Raw genomic sequence first — 16,186 nt, 5'->3', positions numbered from 1 at the left:
TAGATCTAAGTCTTGGATACTGAACAAGGAAGATAAATCAGGATTTTTCTCCAGTAGAAGACAAAAATAGCAGACAGAAAAAAATCAGTATGGTAAATATTGTGGAATTTATTTTAGCTTACTAAAACTGAAACATAAACACTATTCTTAAAGTTCAGTACATCTGTTCTCATTTATTATTGTTTCTTCACTATAAAAACAAACCAAATTTTCATCAAAATGCAATGTTACTTTGCAAAGAACTTTTGAGTATATTCTATTTATAATTGTGTGACTGCAATACAGAATTCATGGGCTATCTTCTGCCTCCGAAGATAATTTGATAAAAATAAAAACAAAACGGTTAATATCAATCAATATCCGCATCAGGAAATCGTTTTTTCAGCTTGCGTATCCTATTACGTTCCCGAGTTGCTTCTCGTTTGAAGGTTTTCAGAGCTTGCTCTAGGTAGATCATTTTATAAGCTTGGGTCCAAGGATAATAAAAGTTTCGTTTGCGTGCAATCTGTAAAACACAATTAATCAATTTATGTAACCATATTTAATCATTTTTATTGACATCAACCATTAAGTTCAAAGGACCTCATTTGAAACAAGTCCGTAGAGGACTTTTATGAGTTATCCTTGGCATCCTTCTTGTTTTATTCGGTCTTTTGTCTCATGGTTTTTTATATATGTTATTTTTAATTGTATGTCTGTGATTTTTTATGCACCGATGCCGAAATAAATAAAATCAAATCAAGTGGCCATTCAGATGTAGAAGTACTGCAAACCACAGGTTTAAGGCACTTCTAAGCTCTAGTCTTGGTTTGGTTGTAGTCTTGGAACCACATAAATGTATTTAACAGTACCATTGATTTTCTTACCTTTTTGTTGACATGAAGCGGAACATAATGTTCTCGAGCATGGGCATATCGTCTGTACCCCAAAGGAGAGGCGATCCACCGTCCTGGTTTACCTCTTTTGTACCCTGTTTCAAGCTCATTTACAGCAGTATTTCTTTCATTAATTACCCTCTCTAGTGCATTCATTGAATCTTCAACCTTCCAGAAAGAAATGACAATATAAATTAATATTAATTATTAATGTTGGATTCAGTTTCATCTCTGTATCAATTAGTTTATATAATACTGTAAAGGAAAATAGCAAAAGTCTTTATCATGGTCATTTTATGCGTACGTAAAATACAGGGAACGTAAAATAAAGGTTCTAATGTATTTACTTTTCTTGTTTTATACTCACTACCTATACAGTCATAGTGGAAGACTAGTACCCCTTTTACACTAAATTTTTAAATAAATTTCCTTTTCACACCGGACTCATAACACAGGAATGACACGGGTTGCATGTATTTACACTGCATAATACCAACCCGTGTAAATGTTCTAGATAAATCAAAATATTGCCCTCTCATGCATGAAGAGACACCCTAGTAACGGTCTGGTTAGTCTCCTAAAATTTTGTTTTATGGCGATACAACAACAAAATGAGTCTATTTGTGAAGAATAATATCTTGAAATAAAAATGAATAACAAACAACCATAAGTTTTATTTATTAAATAAGTGAATAAACAACATTTGTTAATCAATGCAAGTTAAGACTTGCAGCCTACTAGATTCAGAGTAACATATGTAAGAGTCTTTTTTACTTTGTTTCTTGGCACCAAACAAAGCATGTTTCTACCTTTTCTAGTCTTTCTGGGCTTGGCATAATTTTGTCTAATCTTTCGCACTCTTCATCCAATGTAAACAACATGTTGCGCTCTTTTAACAGAACGTACCTGCAAAAATAAATCAACATTGAGGACAATCAATATTTCCTAAAGTAACTGTTTAAACTATAGCAGCAATATTTATTTATGTTACTGCTATGAGAACTATAATTAATATAAATGGTTTCCTTATTTACATTAGGAACATAAATTGTTATATATAAAGCATTACAGTCAATCTTTTATGAGAAAATCCATCACTAACATTTCTGTCAGTGTCAGGTTGAAGTAGCATTTAGTATATGAACTCTTTTCATTCTCACAATTACTGTATAATATATTCATATTCCTATAATAATAATCTTAATCTACCATAGTTTATGTAAGTCAGCATTATCCTTCTGTCGTAACTCTTCTATTGACCATGCCCTTCCTTGAAAAAAAAATGTAATGATTAGTCAATTAAAAAATAGTTTATTTAAGAATTTGAGCAGAATATTTCACACTGGCTTTTGATTATAATTTGGAAATTGTAAATCAAAAAATAAAATCTGGAGAAAAGTTTTGTTTAAGAGCGTGCGACAACTGAGAATGTTGGGAGGTCTGGCAAAGTTTAGTTTACCACAGAAAATTGATATTTATGGGACATACAAACAAAAAGAAAAAATACCAAATACTACAGTACAATACAGTAATTATGCACTTTTGCATGACCCACTATACGACCCCCAGGAGAGGTGCGCCATGGATGTATCATTTACAAAATAATCTAGATGGTACATCACATCATGAATAATGGTGTGTCAATAGGGAGGTTTCGCAACCTTACGAAAATGGATACGTCACTTCGTGTTGACGAATATCACCAGTCATATTCGTAACTACAAAACCAGTATAGTTTTTGATCTATTTTGCACATTCTGCATTTGAATCAGGAATGATTCATGATTATAATATAATTATAGATTTATTGAAAGTAATTTACTAAAGTAATTTACTAAAATGCCAGGTCAATTTTGATAAATAGCAGTTTTTAAAGTCCTCACTCGATTTGATGTTACGCTAGGCCTAGGCAGCCAAGCACCAAGCAACACGTACTCTGCGCTTCGCTCAAATTTACCGCAGTCATATTTTGGATGGCGCCCTCAATATTTCGTTGCCATGCGAAACAGATTACTGGCTTACGAAAAACGAATACGTGTGCGTGAAGTATCCGTTTTCGTTATCGTATTCGTAAGATTGCGAAACCTCCCTAATATCTGTCATTTTACCACTCACCATCATAAACAACATGGTCACAGTGCGTCTAAATGGTTGCGTCATGGTCACCTAAAGGTAAGTAAGTCATATTTTTTACGCACAGTATGCATAATGGTATTCATAAGGTACGACACATCAGAAAAATGACGCAACTCTCCCGGGGGTCGATAGTGGGTCATACAATTAACAAGTGCATTACCATGTTTAATCACTTGTTCACCCCTCTTCTCTTCATCTTCAAAAAATTCCTCCAGCCCATGTAGCCTAGAGCTTGTATTGAAACTTGCAGTTAAACATGGCGATACATTGAACTTTTGATTCAACATTACTGTTGAAGCTTTTTCTTTTAATCTATAAAAACAAGAATTGAAAAGTTTTATCATCCAAGAAATTAAGTAAGCTATTTGCTGACCAGGGATTCCCTACCGTAAAATAAAATATGCATTATAGTGTGTCAAATGAATGACGAACGATCATTTTTTCAATGGCAACGGAAGTCGTCATATTTACTAAAATAATATAAACGTTCTGAAAGAAAGGTTTACCTGCACGTGATTGAGCTGCGTATTGTCGGCGATAAAGATGGTTTTTAGTATTATTTATTTCGTTTGGAAAGAACACATTTAATTTATTTTAATGTAAACAATTATAAATTCAACTCGTTTTCGTTTTTGGACCCGATCATCCATCCTTTATTTTATCATCGGCGTCTAATTATATTATATTGTCCCAAACGTCTACACAGTGACAGTGGAGCCGTTGAGCCAGAACGTACATGGTACACAAAGTTGGGCCCGAACGTACACACTCGTTGGTACCTGATCGTCTGACCCCGCTCATATGCCAATCATTATTCATACTAATATACTAAGATACTAAGATAGATAGGCCTCTAGCTAGCTAGGCCTAGCCTACAACTAGCAACCTAGCCTAGCCTAGGCCTAAACTAAAGGCTAGCCTAGGCCTAGTAACTATAGTATAGGCTAGTCACTAGCCTAGCTAGGCCCACCTACTAACTATAGGCCTACCTACCTAGGCTAGTAGATACTGATAATAAGGTAAGTAGGGCAAGGCCTAGTAGGCCTAGGCTACCACCTCTAGTCTAGGCCTAGCTAGCTAGGCTAGCCTACCTAGGCTACCTAGTTTTAGCTAGGCTCAAGCCTAGGCCTATACTAGACCTAGAGGCAAACGGTACATACCTTACAAATGTTGACCAATTTATACACTGGAATAGAAGCTTTCCTTTACTTAAACACCTCTGCATTATAAATTAATCTACCTGTATAGACTAGGCCTTTATAATAATAAAAACATCAACAACATGTGGTGTGTGTGTACGCGTGTGAGCTTCGCCGCGACTCGAGACTAACCTTTGAGGTCATACACCTATGGGAAACCGAACGTGCATTATTGAGAGAGGTATTAATTACATTATCTTGATGATGACCGAATCCTTTGGTAGAGATCATAATCATGGACCTATAGGTCTATGAAAAGATTAAAACTAATACATATAATACCATCTAAATCAGTTGTATAGTAATTTCTAATAATTTATTGTTAACACTCATTTAATTACACGTAACCTACTGTATAGTCATACTGTATATTATAGTTTATCGATTTCACATTCAAACAATGCACAAACAAAATAATTATTATCAAGTTACCGAGTCTCATTATGAGACACTTATAGATGAACTTTTGAAGTCGTTTAAACAAGTAATTGATAGGCTACCCAGTTTATACCAACGAAATTTAATATGTCAATAGCTAATAATTAAATTACAACAGGACACTGAGTTCCCCTCGTAACAGCCAACAGTAGTACTGTATATGTACATATTTTCCGGCGTGGCGGTTAAAGGGCGTGGAACTGATCGTGTGGCAGCCACAGATAAACTCTTTGATTTCCAAAGCTGAGCATCATTTTCTTAGATTGCCTTGATTTGATACAAACATCTGAACTCTGTCTCTCTTTTTAAGAAACTGTTAACTGCTAATTTCATGTAGCTTTATTTAAATGTAGTGTATTATTTAATTTTATAGGTAGTAAGTATCCTTGTTTCATTTTATTTCATTGTAATTGTTTTATTATCTGCTTTTGTTTTTTGCTTCTGTAATTGTTTTATTATTTGATTTGATATCTGCTTTTTACATTTATTATTGTTGGTGTTTTCCTTTGAGCACGGTCTTACTGAAAAACAACTTTTAGTTGAGTTAAGTATCCGTGATTAAATAAAGCTTATTATTATTATTATTATTATTATTATTATTATAACACAATTTAAATGTGTCACTATTTACTGTCACTTGACACGTCAAAAACATCAAACTTCGTTATGTGTATACATTTATTTAAGCTCTGTCTACGCTATCAAACTTTAATGTGACAGAATGTGAAGAAACAATTGAAAGACTAAAATAAACCCCATCACAGGCCTATGCACTCAATAATGCAACCACCACGGCTATATTAATACTCAGAATGGTGTTATTACATTGTTAGTTGAACCGAACTCCTACGAAACATTAGACACTAGTGCAGACCCGAACGTTTTGAATGTAGTCGTATCTGACCGTAGAGGCATTAACAGATATTGAGGTACAAAAAAAACGTGTTCCTAGAGAGTTTTTAAGAAATTGTTACACGCCTTGTGTATAACCTTCTTTGTACAGAGGGGCTAAAATATCGACATGTGTTAGCGTACGGGGGAAGTGACGGTACTCGTGCAATTAGACTAAAATTCCTAATTCTGTTAATTAAATCTTGAGTCAATGGAGCATTCGTCTCTTCGTCCACGTTAGTTAGTTGATTAAGGACCACATCCGCCGTGTCTTTTATAGTCTTCCAGGCGTATTTGATGTCATCTTCATTTGCGTTTGGGTGGCAAATAGCAAGTCTCACTATGAACTTATCGTTCAGTCTTGACGGAGTCAAATGTAACATCCGGGAATCATTAATTCTCGTTATTAGTTCTTCACTTAGCTTATTTTCACCCTAAAAATTGAAATATAAAAATGTTTCATAAAACATGAAGACAAAGATCCAGCCAGTCAATTTGAGAATTAAATCTTTGCTTGCACCAAAACAACTTGAAAACTTTTCTAAATCTACAGAAACAGTTTACAACATGAAATATATAAGTAAATAGCCTTACCAATAATCTAAAGCAGACAAGACCAAAACGTACTTGTCCAAGAATTTCAAAACGATCGTCCGTACTAATTAGTGATGCAAACATCTTTGCAAGCTGCACATGCTGTAACAAAATCAAACAGAGAATATGTAAATGTTAAGTTAGATGTAGTACTTGGAAAAGTAAGTTTGCCTCAAATGTTTAAAATAAACAAAACTATAAGTGTATGGATACCAGGCTTTTCCGACGGTGGTCAATTACCAACCGGTGGAGCACCGCCGCTTCCATCGTGTGTTTCCCTACAAATGGACCGGGACGACCGCCAAGTTTAAACGGGGTCTTAATCGAATGGCTACGTACCTTTCTAATGTAGTTTTGTAATCCTTGAACTCCATACGATCTTATAACAAACCATATTTTGAGAGATCGGAAACGACGACTCAGCGGTATGGTCCAATGCTGTTGAAATAATTGTTAAAACCATTATAAAATTACATATTTTCTTTATCTTTGTAGGGAAAAAAGTTTATTTATCAAAATGATTTAAAATAATGCAGATAACCTATGCTATTTAAATAATAATATTTATATTTTGAATATAGAACCAGTAGTGAGTATGGATAGGTTAATGACCCAAAAATAACTCACTCCATCTTATACAGAATAAAAACAATACAATACATTATTCTTAATCTTTGATTTGAGATTGTTTATCAACAAAATATGTTGATCATTAATAATAATTATTTTCAATTAAGCTTTTTTCAATATTTTTTTGGAATAAACATAGATACTTACACGATAGTCAATAGATTTTTCTGAAAGAAAAATCATAGTTTGACATTATTTATTTAATTTTAATTAAATCATGTCCCAACTCTTGAAACTATATGCATTTAGTATATATACAAGAAATAACACATTGGTATTCCTTTGCTATTGAAACAAAGTAAAATGTGAAAAAATCAGGTGAATAATTGTCGTCAAACTTTAAGAAAGTGTTTTCTTTCGTTGTTAATTAACAGTTTGTTCATACTGCTTAATAGTGCAGCATATAGATTGAACTTGAGGTGACAATTCAAAAAGATTGGGGTCGACCGTGGCCGGCTCCATTCGCATGTTATGTAGGTATTATTCTTCGTTATGCAAATATAGTTTGCAGATAAACGTTTTGATTGGAAATATTGTATACAATTATAAAATATTTCAAATGTATTACCAATTTTATATTCCTCCGCATTTAATTACATTTTTTAAACACATTACACAACAATATCTCTTTTTAGGAAGGTAAATTGTTATCTGAATTTTGATGCAATTCTAACTCCTTTGATAATGTTTATTATATAAAAAGGAAACAAACTTACTACAGAAAAAAAAGAGAGTTGATTGACTCCTACTAATTGTGTTTATTTGAAATTATCGCAGTAAATTCTTTGAAGTAAATGTAATTTTCCTAAAGTTAAACAACATCCTCCTAATGTTTAAGGAATCACATCTTAACAATAAAAAGTCAACGTTGGCCGCCTACTACAACTATAGTAGTGTTTATTTGTTCCTTTTTGCAGTAAGTTGGGGACTTTCCCGTTACTTCATAGAAAAAAACATAAAACATGTACATAAAAATAATGATTAATTACCTTTCTTATCGAATGTTAGATACAAAGGATCAACGTTCATAGCATTGATGAGTAGTTCTTTCTGTCGTACCCTACAAAAACAAGCAAAACATTGACCGACATGACTTTTTGGAATGTGTATATCATTATGGTGGAGATTTATATAAAAGTTAAACAATGACTTTTTGGAATGTGTATCATTATGGTGGAGATTTATATAAAAGTTAAACAAATTATTGAGAACTTACCACATTACTGAACAGTCAAAATTCACCATCATCCATTTGTTTGGATTAAAGTTAAAGGAATCCAAGAACTATATAAAAATATTTAAAAAAAAAACAATTAGCATATAGCCTACTGTAACAGTACCGGAATTTGGAATTTATTACCGTCATGGTTGGTTTAGAAACTCTTCATATTTAATTTTTTATAATTTTATTTAGGCCTATACAGTACATTAAAAACCAACAGCGATAATTATCGCCACTTAGAGGTTTGAAACATAAAACAACAACATCGAAAGGTTAAAAAAAATGCAAATAGGCGTACACACGTTGAGCGACTTTTCGGCACATGAACGGTAAAACCGACATGGCCGATCCGATGATAGTACGTATATAAATCAGGATGCCATTAAACATTTAAAATGTAACAATACGCGATCATATTAATATAATAAACACTGTTGAACACCATGAATGCACGCTCATATACAGCTTTTCAAATAATAATTGTTCAAACAATTTCTTTAACTTCTTCGATAACCTAAGGTCGTTTTTTGATTAAAGCTGAGGTATGCAGTGAAAGTTACCAACTCTTATCTCAACGCCATTATTGTTAGAATCAAGTCATCCCCGGGGCGCAAAATGTATTTATTTAATCATCCGCAGCATCGACATAATTATTACGGCAGTAAAAGACTCCGGTGCTGCAGGATTCATCTCCAAGGCGGCCATTTAGTGCGAATGCATCTTTTGCCCAAACCTAGGGAGACTCAGTACAACCTTAGACGTAAATACCCTTTCCCTCTCCCTAGAGTTACTGAACGTTCGAAAAGATGTATCACTAATTTTGGTCTTTTCAATTCTTGGTAGTTTATCGGTGTACCCGAGTGCCCCTTTCTGACAAGAGTCTTTATTTTGTCGGGTTTTTTTTATGTCCCGTATTTGTAAATAACATGTATTTTATATTAATTATGTTGAAAAGATATATTTTTATACGTACAATGTTTATATATTTTCATAATTATTTTTGTGAAACTTCAATTTTAAATGTTTTATTTGAGATTGCAATCGTGAATAGGTCATTCGGTCTGGATTAGAACCAACGTTGAACAGAAGCAAGAATGATCGAGAAGATTATTTCGTAATGTAGTTGGCTATTCTGACATGAATTGGCTTGCCTTTGTTTATTTGATTTATCTACACATAAATCAAACATCGATATAACAATGTACATCGTGTCACTTACAGTTCCACATGCCAAGTTTTTTTTTGTATAATAAATTATCACTGACTAAGCATCGTGTTAGATCAGGCGTACTCGTACGCAAATGGCATTTTAACTATTCTTTGATAGATTATTAATTGTAACATTCTTGACCTGATGTGATGTATGTTGTGGGTTTTCTAAGTACCGGTACATCATTGTGCCATGTTGATTGATATCGTGTTTGCACGTCAAACTGTAAGGCACTGAAGAGTCTACATTATCAAGTTGTATTTATTTTTCAGCCCCCAAGGTGTTGAACATTACTACATAATATAGTGGAGATTTTGGCAGGAAGTTCAACCATTAACATCAGATGTATGCACGTAAGCAAGGAAATGGTTTACTTTAGGACACAGACCCTTCTCCAAATCAATTTTGCAAGTCATACAACTTGCGTTCCCATTCAATAAAGTTACCGCAGATATATAAGAAATGCGCCAGTTGAAGTTTCGTTACATTTTTAACGTTACCCAGAACTCGCTTTTGGAAACATCACTGACTTTTAAACACATCCTTGTTCGAATTTAACCCTCAATAAGCACCCGGATTAATATAAGTACCAACGTCATTGCAAGTACGCCGCATTCCATTATAATAGCCTAAAATAGGCCTACAAGTTTTGAGATGTAGTAGCGTAATTGGATTTGGTTTCTCTGTTGTCAGATAAGCCGTTGTTGTATGTATGTTTATTGAATATAACAACAGAATATATTTATAGCAAATAGGCAAATTTGTTTAATGAGAAATTTGTATCCGAAATATGACGATTTTCTCACTCACGTCAATAATTACGTATATACAAACCAATATAAATCTCCAACGTACCTGAAACCCCTTTGATAAGTAACTGAACTCGGGGCAGATGAGAGAATTTCCAGCGTACGCACCATCACAATGTAACCAAACGTCTCTTTCGGAACAAACTTTGCCTAACTCTTCAATGTTGTCGCATGAACAAACACTAGTCGTTCCAATTGTTCCAGCAACCTGAAACAGTTTTATTAAGAAAGTAAATAAGTATACTATATAGACTCATCAAAATCAACATAGTTCCATTGCATATTTTTTAGTAAACTGACTTAACTAATATACTTACAAAGAATGGAACCAATCCCTTTTCTTCATCATTCTGGAAATTAAATAAAAATATCACGTTTTATACTCTTGTATAACGGAAACATTCGGTCACAATCTAATCTTCGCTTTCGTAGGCTACGTTGTGTTGTGTGGATGCATGTATTTTTCTGAAGAAGTTTTGTGGAAAAAGGTGGTACGGTGTAAAGCTCTATCTACACTATCAAACTAGTTTGACAAAGAAAGTGTGATGTGCCTATGGTAGTTATATAACGTCATTGTGTCCATTATGAGCATATCACATTTTTGTCACATAATGTTTGATAGTGCTTAATTAGTGTGAAGTAACTTTCTAATACCTTCATTGCTTCCAAAAGGGTAGAACCTCTAAGTGCGTAGTTTTCGTCAGTCTGCAGTTGTCGGAGTTTTACAAAACCTATCATTGCAGCTTTCTCCACAGAAGAATGTGCCTAAAAATGAATCGCAATACCAGTTAATGTGTACAAGTACTTCCAATTAAATATTTTAATCTCTTCATCAGCTAGAATGTTCAAAATATAGATTAAATTAGACTTATAGAAATAAGATTAGGCCTAATAGTACTTTTAATTAATAATGGTTTTTAGTCTTAATGTATGAATCGTTTTGATACAATCATGAAAAATAATTTGAGTTTTGCTTACCTGTTTTGAGCAATACCCTACGAGTTTTGAAAGCAAGATCGCTCTATCTTCATCCGGGTATTGAACTTGCAGATTTTTTATTGCTTTGTCTCGGGCTGCTAAAAGGCATACCAATGTACACTCACTCGCAGACCCCTAAATAAGAAAAATATGTATTCAAGTTTGATGCGTGTTAGGCCTCCTACTAGGCCTACATGTAGAGAGAGACAAGTATTTCATCAAACTCGTTTCATGCTATAACTTGAGCTAATTAAGAAGTATTTAAGTAAAATTAATTTCTCTAATCATCTCACATCATCATTTGACTTACAAATATCACATTTTGAAAGTTTACAGTTTATACAATCTTTCCTGATTTACAAATAATTATGGATAGTGACGTATGATACGTGTTATCTTTTATAAACTATAAAAAAAGGACTAAAGCAACAAAATTTGTATAGTAAATGGTACGTTCATGCTATTTTTGTAACTATTTAATTTTAAAGTTTTAAGAGCTAATAATAAATAGCCAATTGAATTTACCTGTATGACGCCACCGCCTTGACTTCCTTTAGTTGAAAACATGAAATGTTTTGGTAGCTTCATCATCTTTGCTAGCCAATCGACAACAATCATTTCCAATTCAGTTCCAGCAGGATTTGCAGCCTATAAAATAATTGATCACCATCGTCAGCTTTATCGTTGATGTAAAGGGATTATTATACTGTTACTGTAGTAACAACAACTCCTTATTTAATCTGTTTATGCAATTATTCAGCAAGCTTTATTTATTTATTTTTCATTGAACTTATAAAAAACATAAACAATGAATATTTCAAAAAAACTTAGGATATAGGCCATTTTACAGTTTTAATAAAGTTAATCACTTTCGTAGAAAAAAAAACTATAAACAAACTAAATTTCACTTATAACAAAGAAAAGGTTAAATTCTACCAAAAACTCATTGACTTCCAGCCAATTTGACTATGTGTATAAATACAGTTTTTTACGTAAATTTTGTTTTTTCGATCCAATTTTTGGTCAAAGTGAATAACTATTATGTGACATTAAAATGGCAAATTCAACAAAACCATTTTACAAAATCATTTTTCAGGGGGAACGTATCTTTAATAAAATTTTTGTAAAGAAATTCTGAAAAAGGAAAATCTTGCTAAGATGGAGAAAAGATATAGAAGGAATTTTATCAGCGGTTATCAAACAATAACCCATACTCTAAGACTAAAACACCAATGTCTCTTGCCGCGGCACGCTCGACAATACAAAACGTACACCCATGCATTGTGTGCGCAGTCTGATTGTTCTACTGACATGTCTGCGCAGATGATTAATATAATACAATTGTTTTTTATTTAACCAAAATCAGGCTTTGGAAAGTTGATCCTTATAACCGTAGTGTTAAGTTTTATCTATTTAAAATGTTTAAAATGGTTTTCATATTGCAACCAATCAAAGCTCAGGAAAGTTTGATTCGTCTACAACATTGCTGTTCTTCAATTGTATAATTGGTTCGAAAAAAAAGTAAAAATAATAGGATAATACTTACCCATGAAAAACCAACTGATCCAATAGCATCTGATAGCATGTCAGCTAATATAGATGGGTAAGAATTGCCAGCTGGGAAATAAGCGTGGAAGCGACGATGTTGCCAGTGAGTTACCTAACCATATAATCAAAGCACAACATTGTTGATTATCAATCAATTAAATTATTACTAATTATTATTAGTGGAGCTGTAGTTGGCGGTTAACATGCTTGCCTTTCAATCCCAAGCCCTGGGGCTCAATCCTGACCTAATGCCAGGGTTGAAACTCACGGGTCTGTCAACTCTACTCAATAAGCCTAAAATGAGACTTAAATAGTTTATACATCCTGTAAATGGCGAATTACGTACGAAATGAAATAAATAAATAAAACATTCTGACGAATAAAACGAATTACTGAAGTGTATCTAGTGAAATGAGACAGATATTTAAATGTAAGGAAGGCTAACAATAATGCTGAAAATTCTATAAAAGACAAACAAAAAAAGAAAGAATGCATATCTAATTCTACAAAGGGTAATACGGCGGTGGTATAAAGACTGATTAGTGTGACCAAACTAGTAAGTAAGAATATTAGTATTACCCCAGGCATAATTTGATCTTCAACATCTTTCATGATGCTTTGCCAGGTATCGGGATGATCCGGTGCCTCCTCGGGAACTAGCTCTCTTAGGTAACCTGGTTTCACATGTGGGTACACAGGACGCTCTTCGGTCGTACTTAAGTACTTGGTGATGTATTCGAGCATGTCACGTCCATGTTTGATAAATGATGATCCATTCATTTTCTTGTATTTATAAATCTAGGGGAAAATGCATTTCATTATACTGATGTTAAAAATTCATACCGATTTAGATAGTTAGCGGAAGATGAATAGGCCCACTTGAAAGTAAATAACAAAAAAACAGGTAGACAAAAATATAGTAGACATTTTGCAGATAAGACATATTCAGATTCGGTGCTTGCACTAAGTCCACTCCCATATCCAATTTAGAAGGAAAAATGACATTTTAAAGATTTGAATTTTCCAGACAAAGAGCCCGAGTTTATGCATCACTAACGTACTTCCAAACCCACATATTTATGAGAGTGAAATTATGTCGAATGTAAAAAGGTTCAACATCGTCAAATTCATGAATGAGTGTTATCGGAAGGTTGAATGACGTATTCCTATAAATAGGTTTTTTACAGAAAACGTTAAATAGGCGTGTGTGTACTTTTTTCCATTTTATTTTTATTTATTTATTTATTTTTTTGCTTAAACTTTCAAGATTTTAGAAAAAGAAAACTCTAGTTTTGTTTTCCTAAAAATGCGTTATACATTATCGACATAAATACTCAAACTATTTTAGCAAACATATACATGTAGGCATAAGAACACACAAATAACACATGAGGAGCAACATTTTCAAAGGTTCTATACTGTTAAGCCAATTGCATAAAATACAGGGTTTGGATTACAGTTTAATTACGGTATAATTATTTGTTAAGAGGGATCTTTCATGGTTATTTTAGGCTTTTGTCGGAATACAAAAGGGGATAAGTCTACTTTACACTCGTAAGCTTATTTCAATACAGGACAATGTCTCTTAGTTAGTATGACCAGGGAAGTGTAAAATGAATGTCTTAGTTAGTACGACTGCCAGTAGTTAACTTGTTTGTATTCTAATGTGCGAGAAGCACACCTATAGAAATTAATGTATCCTGATTAGTAGGCCTTTATTATTGAATTATGCACCAGTGTGTCATCGTTTTAAAGATGTAAATCCAAGGGACTCTTCTTTTGAAAAAAGCATAATTTGACCTTAGACCTTTATATTACAGTAGGCCATAGTCAAATTATCATGATCAGCAAATACTATATACAATATATTGGTCCGGGAAATAATTTATAATAATATTTACGCTAGGCCACTCCAAAAAAAGAAGAGAGATCGGTCTTAAAAACGAGAGGTGGTTTATTTCACTAAGCGTAATGCTTAAATAAAATGTTGTCTAAGATATATATATATATATATATATATAAACACATTAGGCAATGAACATTAATTCGAAACCGCCCGGTGATATACTGAAATATATATATATATAAATCCAAAGGCAAATTACTGAAAAAAATGACAATGCTGTGGGTATCAGTGGCTGAATCTCAATGGAGATACAAATAAAAAAGCGAAAAGCTAAATCAAAACGATAAAGTAAACAGCCAGAACAGTTAGCAGAGCTTTCGGGCAACACTAGCCCTTATCAGTGCAAGTGAGGGAATTTGGATAAAGTCATAGCATATGAGTTGGCAAGTGCTGCCTGGGTGGACAGGAATAAAAGAAATATAACAATAGAATATATATATCATAACCCAAAGGCAAATTACTGAAAAAATGACAATGCGAAAAGCGAAAAGCTAAATCAAAACGATAAAGTAAAACAGCCAGAAAAGTTATCAGAGCTTTCGGGCAACACTAGCCCTTCATCAGTATATATATATATATATGTGTATGTAGGCTATATGTATATTTATATATAAATGGGACACACCCCTCTAATAGAGGTTCTAGTACTATCACACAAAGTATTTTATGTGATAGTACTAGATTAGGTAACAGAGTTATGTAATATTGAACCATGAACTTTATGTAGTAGGGGCCTATGGGTTTAAGCAGAAGCCGATGTAATCATTAATTTATTTAAATAAATGATTCCCTTATCTTAATTAAATACTGTACTAATTAAAACAACTTACTTTGAATCACTGATGTCCGATCTCTGTGTCTAAACGATTGCAAATGACTCCCGGCGAAACGTTTTCTAAAGATATAATGTCCTTTGATTAACCAGTGTAACTGACAAGCGCGTTGGTGTTGGTTGACCTTGACGTCTGCCAAAAATCCAGGACTCGTTTTATGACAATTGTGTTCTCACCTCCAATCAATACGCGATAAAATATAATAATAAATTACTTCATGGTATATGTGTGTGTCTTGTGACCAGCACATAACAAGGGTAAAAGTTAGAATCGTCGGCTGCAAAAATAAACATTAATCGAAAGCCAATGATACAGGTTACCAAAGTAAAACAGAAGCGCAATTCATTTATGTTCTAAGGGTTAAGTTAGGTCCTCTCCAGACCTAATGATGGCCAAGTATATACCCCGGTCGTGGGGCTTGTCACGCAGGCCCTCCTTAAGCACAACACAGCTTTGTCAATCAATGATATTTTATCTTTAGGAATGTGTACTACAAATTTCCAAACCTTAAAACAAATCGGAGTTTATCTTCCCTAACACCTGTTTCGTAAAGGCTATCAGACATTGAAAATAATCACATTATTTAATAATTTCGTTTTAAAAATCTGTCTGTTGAATGTTGTTAATCAGAATTGATCCAATAGGGCCTACACATTTTAGTTAATTTGCTTTATAAAATTAATGTAGTCTTTTAATACCGCGTATTCGGGAAAGCTTATGTGACGTCGGCTCGCCATGACATACACTTAAACATTTTTCCAACACGAAATTGTTTGTAGACACATAAACATTCGAGTTCGGTATTAATACTCGTACTGTTGAAAATGTAGGGTAAAAGTTAATATTTGAGTTTATTCCTCTTAATTAATATGTATACAGATATGCACCGACTATGTTTTCCACCTGTTGGGTGGAGG

General features: G+C 33.3%; 2 protein-coding genes across 2 annotated transcripts; both read right to left on the bottom strand.

The window, feature by feature from the left end:
* Positions 1-88: 88 nt before the first annotated feature.
* Positions 89-4,326, bottom strand: LOC144836109 (large ribosomal subunit protein uL29m-like). The gene is made up of 6 exons (XM_078691297.1): positions 4,172-4,326; positions 3,172-3,323; positions 2,085-2,145; positions 1,685-1,781; positions 867-1,043; positions 89-505 (listed from the first exon to the last, which is right to left on the bottom strand). The coding sequence occupies exons 1-6, from the start codon at positions 4,234-4,236 to the stop codon at positions 350-352; spliced, it is 708 nt and encodes a 235-aa protein (XP_078547423.1). The 5' UTR covers positions 4,237-4,326; the 3' UTR covers positions 89-349.
* Positions 4,327-4,609: 283 nt separating this feature from the next.
* On the bottom strand, positions 4,610-15,613 carry LOC144836108 (aromatic-L-amino-acid decarboxylase-like). The gene is made up of 14 exons (XM_078691296.1): positions 15,260-15,613; positions 13,110-13,313; positions 12,529-12,642; positions 11,508-11,630; positions 10,983-11,117; positions 10,659-10,769; positions 10,322-10,354; positions 10,051-10,212; positions 7,980-8,047; positions 7,753-7,823; positions 6,911-6,930; positions 6,473-6,571; positions 6,134-6,235; positions 4,610-5,973 (listed from the first exon to the last, which is right to left on the bottom strand). Exons 2-14 carry the CDS (start codon positions 13,308-13,310, stop codon positions 5,608-5,610), a joined length of 1,605 nt encoding a protein of 534 aa, XP_078547422.1. The 5' UTR covers positions 13,311-13,313; positions 15,260-15,613; the 3' UTR covers positions 4,610-5,607.
* Between the last annotated feature and the right edge of the window lie 573 nt (positions 15,614-16,186).

This window comes from Antedon bifida, chromosome 2 (assembly GCF_963402885.1).
Source record: "Antedon bifida chromosome 2, ecAntBifi1.1, whole genome shotgun sequence".
Lineage (NCBI taxonomy): Eukaryota > Metazoa > Echinodermata > Crinoidea > Comatulida > Antedonidae > Antedon > Antedon bifida.
Note: the sequence above shows the minus strand (reverse complement) of the source record. Positions and strands in the feature narration are given on the sequence as shown.

Coding starts and splice junctions, on each gene's coding strand:
- LOC144836108 (XM_078691296.1), bottom strand. CDS start 13,310: ATGAATGGATCATCATTTATCAAACATGGACGTGACATGCTCGAATAC. Junction 11,118..11,507: donor AAGGCGGTGGCGTCATACAG/GTAAATTCAATT, acceptor TTTCTTATTTAG/GGGTCTGCGAGTGAGTGTAC. Junction 10,355..10,658: donor CCCTTTTGGAAGCAATGAAG/GTATTAGAAAGT, acceptor TTTAATTTCCAG/AATGATGAAGAAAAGGGATT.
- LOC144836109 (XM_078691297.1), bottom strand. CDS start 4,236: ATGCAGAGGTGTTTAAGTAAAGGAAAGCTTCTATTCCAGTGTATAAAT. Junction 1,044..1,684: donor GCCCAGAAAGACTAGAAAAG/GTAGAAACATGC, acceptor TCTTTCTGGAAG/GTTGAAGATTCAATGAATGC. Junction 506..866: donor CGCTTCATGTCAACAAAAAG/GTAAGAAAATCA, acceptor TGTGTTTTACAG/ATTGCACGCAAACGAAACTT.